This window comes from Oncorhynchus nerka, unplaced genomic scaffold (genome assembly GCF_034236695.1).
Source record: "Oncorhynchus nerka isolate Pitt River unplaced genomic scaffold, Oner_Uvic_2.0 unplaced_scaffold_9556, whole genome shotgun sequence".
Classification (NCBI taxonomy): Eukaryota; Metazoa; Chordata; class Actinopteri; order Salmoniformes; family Salmonidae; genus Oncorhynchus; species Oncorhynchus nerka.
The window spans coordinates 1-3887 of record NW_027031766.1 but is presented as its reverse complement, the minus strand read 5'-3'; the positions used below and the strand labels follow the sequence as shown (position 1 = coordinate 3887).

Below are 3887 nucleotides of genomic sequence, written 5' to 3'. Positions count from 1 at the left end.
CTGATGTCCTATGTCTCTGATGTCACTGTGTTTTGCGTTCTGTCCTATGTCCTATGTTCTGATGTCCTATGTTTTATGTTCTGATGTCCTGCGTTCTGATGTCCTATATTTTGTGTTCTGATGTCCCTATGTTCTGATGTCCTATGTTTTATGTTCCGACGTCCTAGGTTCTGATGAGTGTCCTATGTTTTATGTTCAGATGTCCTAATGTTCTGATGTCCTATGTTTTATGTTCTGATGTCCTATGTTCTGATGTCCTATGTTTTGTGTTCTGATGTCCTATGTTCTGATGTCCTATGTTCTGATGTCCTATGTTCTGATGTCCTATGTTCTGATGTCCTATGTTTTATGTTCTGATGTCCTATGTTCTGATGTCCTATGTTTTATGTTCTGATGTCCTATGTTCTGATGTCCTATGTTTTATGTTCTGATGTCCTATGTTCTGATGTCCTATGTTTTATGTTCTGATGTCCTATGTTCTGATGTCCTATGTTTTATGTTCTGATGTCCTATATTCTGATGTCCTATATGTTTTATGTTCTGATGTCCTATGTTCTGATGTCCTATGTTTTATGTTCTGATGTCCTATATTCTGATGTCCTATGTTTTATGTTCTGATGTCCTATGTTCTGATGTCCTATGTTCTTTGATGTCCTATGTTCTGATGTCCTATGTTTTATGTTCTGATGTCCTATGTTTTATGTTCTGATGTCCTATGTTTTATGTTCTGATGTCCTGTGTTCTGATTTCCTTGATGTTCTGATGTCCTATATTCTGATGTCCTATGTTTTATGTTCTGATGTCCTATATTCTGATGTCCTATGTTTTATGTTCTGATGTCCTATGTTCTGATGTCCTATGTTTTATGTTCTGATGTCCTATATTCTGATGTCCTATGTTTTATGTTCTGATGTCCTATGTTCTGATGTTCCATGTTTTGTTCTGATGTCCTATGTTCTGATGTCCTATGTTTTATGTTCTGATGTCCTATGTTTTATGTTCTGATGTCCTATGTTCTGATGTCCTATGTTCTGTGTTCTGATGTTCTGTGGTTCTATGTTCTGATGTCCTATGTTATGATGTTCTGTGTTCTGATGTTTTATGTTCTAATGTTATGATGTTCTATTTTATGTGTTCTGATATTCTGTGTTCAGATGTTATGATGTTCTGATGTTATCATGTTCTGATGTTCTATGTTCTAATGTTCTATTTTATGTGTTCTGATATTCTGTGTTCAGATGTTCTGATGTTATCATGTTCTGATGTTCTATGTTCTAATGTTCTATTTTATGTGTTGTAATTTTCTGTGTTCAAATGTTATGATCTGTGTTTTTTAAATATATATTTTTAAACTAACAACCATACATAAACAAAACTGTGTTATGTGTTCTATGTAGGTTCCTGTGGGCACAGAACCAGATGGTATGAACATCTTGGGCCTGGTTCTCTTTGCCATGGTGTTCGGTGTGGCACTGAGGAAGCTGGGAGAGGAGGGGGAGGAGCTCATACGCTTCTTCAACGCTTTCAATGAAGCCACCATGGTGCTGGTGTCCTGGATCATGTGGTGAGTGACCTTAAACAACCCAGATCATGTGATTAGCCTCTCCTGGTTCCCAAGACTATTCCCAAGGGAAAACAAGAGGAGCTTCTGATGGCTCACTAGATAAAGTCTGTACTGTTTATTCCTTAAGAACTGCAGGAGGTGTTGTAGGCTGCTGACGCTATGCATTTGACACTGAAATGAGAAGCTACTTTTGACTCTGAAGCTGCCTACTTATGTAGAATCAAATTAAACATTTAATTACATTTCTGATAAATGTTTTAGCTTTTCCTTTCAAATAAATCTGCAGCAAAAATAGATATTCTGTTAGTCATCACCTCACCAAATGGTATACATTCTATATTTCTCCTAACTCAGGTACGTCCCGTTCGGCATCATGTTCCTGGTGGGAAGTAAGATAGTGGAGATGGAGGATGTGGTTCTGTTGGTGACCAGTCTGGGGAAATACATATTTGCCTCTGTCCTGGGTCATATCATCCACGGGGTTATCCTGCCTCTCATCTACTTTGGGTTCACACGCAAGAACCCCTTCAGCTTCCTGTCCGGCCTCATCACGCCCTTCACCACCGCCTTCGCCACCTGCTCCCAGGTAGGCCTCTGTTACTGTATCCCTCCACCAGTCCAAGTACTATCCCTCCACCAGTCCAAGTACTATCCCTCCACTAGTCCAGGCATCTCCACCAGTCCAAGTACTATCCCTCCACCATTCAAGTACTATCCTCCACTAGTCCAGGTACTATCCCTCCACCAGTCCAAGTACTATCCCTCCACCAGTCCAAGTACTTATCCCTCCACCAGTCCAGGTACTATCCCTCCACCAGTCCAGGTACTATCCCTCCACCAGTCCAGGTACTATACCTCCACCAGTCCAGGTACTATACCTCCACCAGTCCAAGTACTATCCCTCCACCAGTCCAGGTACTATCCCTCCACCAGTCCAAGTACTATCCCTCCACCAGTCCAAGTACTATCCCTCCACCAGTCCAGGTACTATCCCTCCACCAGTCCAGGTACTATCCCCTGCCTGTCCAGGTACTATCCCTCCACCAGTCCAGGTACTATCCCTCCACCAGTCCAGGTACTATCCCTCCACCAGTCCAGGTACTATCCCTCCACTAGTCCAGGTACTATCCCTCCACCAGTCCAAGTACTATCCCTCCACCAGTCCAGGTACTATCCCTCCACCAGTCCAGGTACTATCCCTCCACCAGTCCAAGTACTATCCCTCCACCAGTCCAGGTACTATCCCTCCACCAGTCCAGGTACTATCCCTCCACCAGTCCAGGTACTATCCCTCCACCAGTCCAGGTACTATCCCTCCACCAGTCCAGGTACTATCCCTCCACCAGTCCAGGTACTATCCCTCCACCAGTCCAGGTACTATCCCTCCACCTGATATCATTGGTTAATTCTCAGATATAAAAATAACATATCAAAAACATGATTGATTGCGCATACGATCATAGATACAATTTGGCTACATAAGCTTACAAACATTTACAACAGCAAAATCACAATAATCACAAGAATGGCTTCATATCAAAGTCTACGTTGAGACCGAAGGAAGCAAGACTCTTTAAATTAAAGATCCAGGCAGCCTCTCATTTTAACAATAAATTGTCGAGGTCACCCCCGTCTCCAGCAGCGCGCCCACACCGACCTCGGGGACGACCCGGGGGACGAGGCGCAGGGCGATCCGGATGGGGGAACAGTGGAAATTCGCAGCAACGAAGCGGTCCAGGCGGCCTCCACCGGCGCCCAACATCTCTCCCACTGGACCGCATCCATCCCACCCACGAGGTAACTGAAGGCCCCTCTCCCGACGCCTCGAGTCCAGGATGGAATGAGACAGCATACACCGGGCCCCCTCGATGTCCAGAGGGGGCGGAGGGTAACCTCCCGCACCTCAGCTTCCTGGAGCGGACCAGCCACCACCGGCCTGAGGAGAGACACATGGAACGAGGGTTAATGCGATAATCAGGAAGCTGTAACCTGTAACACCTCGTTCAGTCTCCTCAGGACTTTAAATGGCCCCACAAACCGCGGACCCAGCTTCCAGGAGGGCTGGTGGAGGGGCAGGTTTCGGGTCGAACACCGGGGCCTCGCTGCGTGTGAGCGGTCGGCTCTCGCTTTTGCCGCCTCAGGGTGCACATGGAGCGGTGTCCCCAGGTCTCCTCAAGCACTTGAACCATTCGTACACCGCGGAGCAGTGGTCTGGCTCTGATGCCCACGGTGCCAGGGCCGGCTGATAACCCAGTACGCACTGGAAAGGAGAAGTGGTTAGTGGAGGAGTGGCGGAGTGAGTTTTGGGCCATCTGCCCAGGGG

General features: G+C 46.0%; 1 protein-coding gene across 1 annotated transcript; it reads left to right on the top strand.

Moving 5' to 3' along the window:
• Positions 1-1397: 1397 nt before the first annotated feature.
• Positions 1398-3361, top strand: LOC115123103 (neutral amino acid transporter A-like; the record flags this gene model as incomplete). Its single annotated transcript, XM_065013916.1, has 3 exons — positions 1398-1564; positions 1919-2150; positions 3204-3361. Coding segments are annotated over 3 exons (557 nt in total), but the record flags the coding sequence as incomplete, so codon positions are not given.
• Positions 3362-3887: the final 526 nt, after the last annotated feature.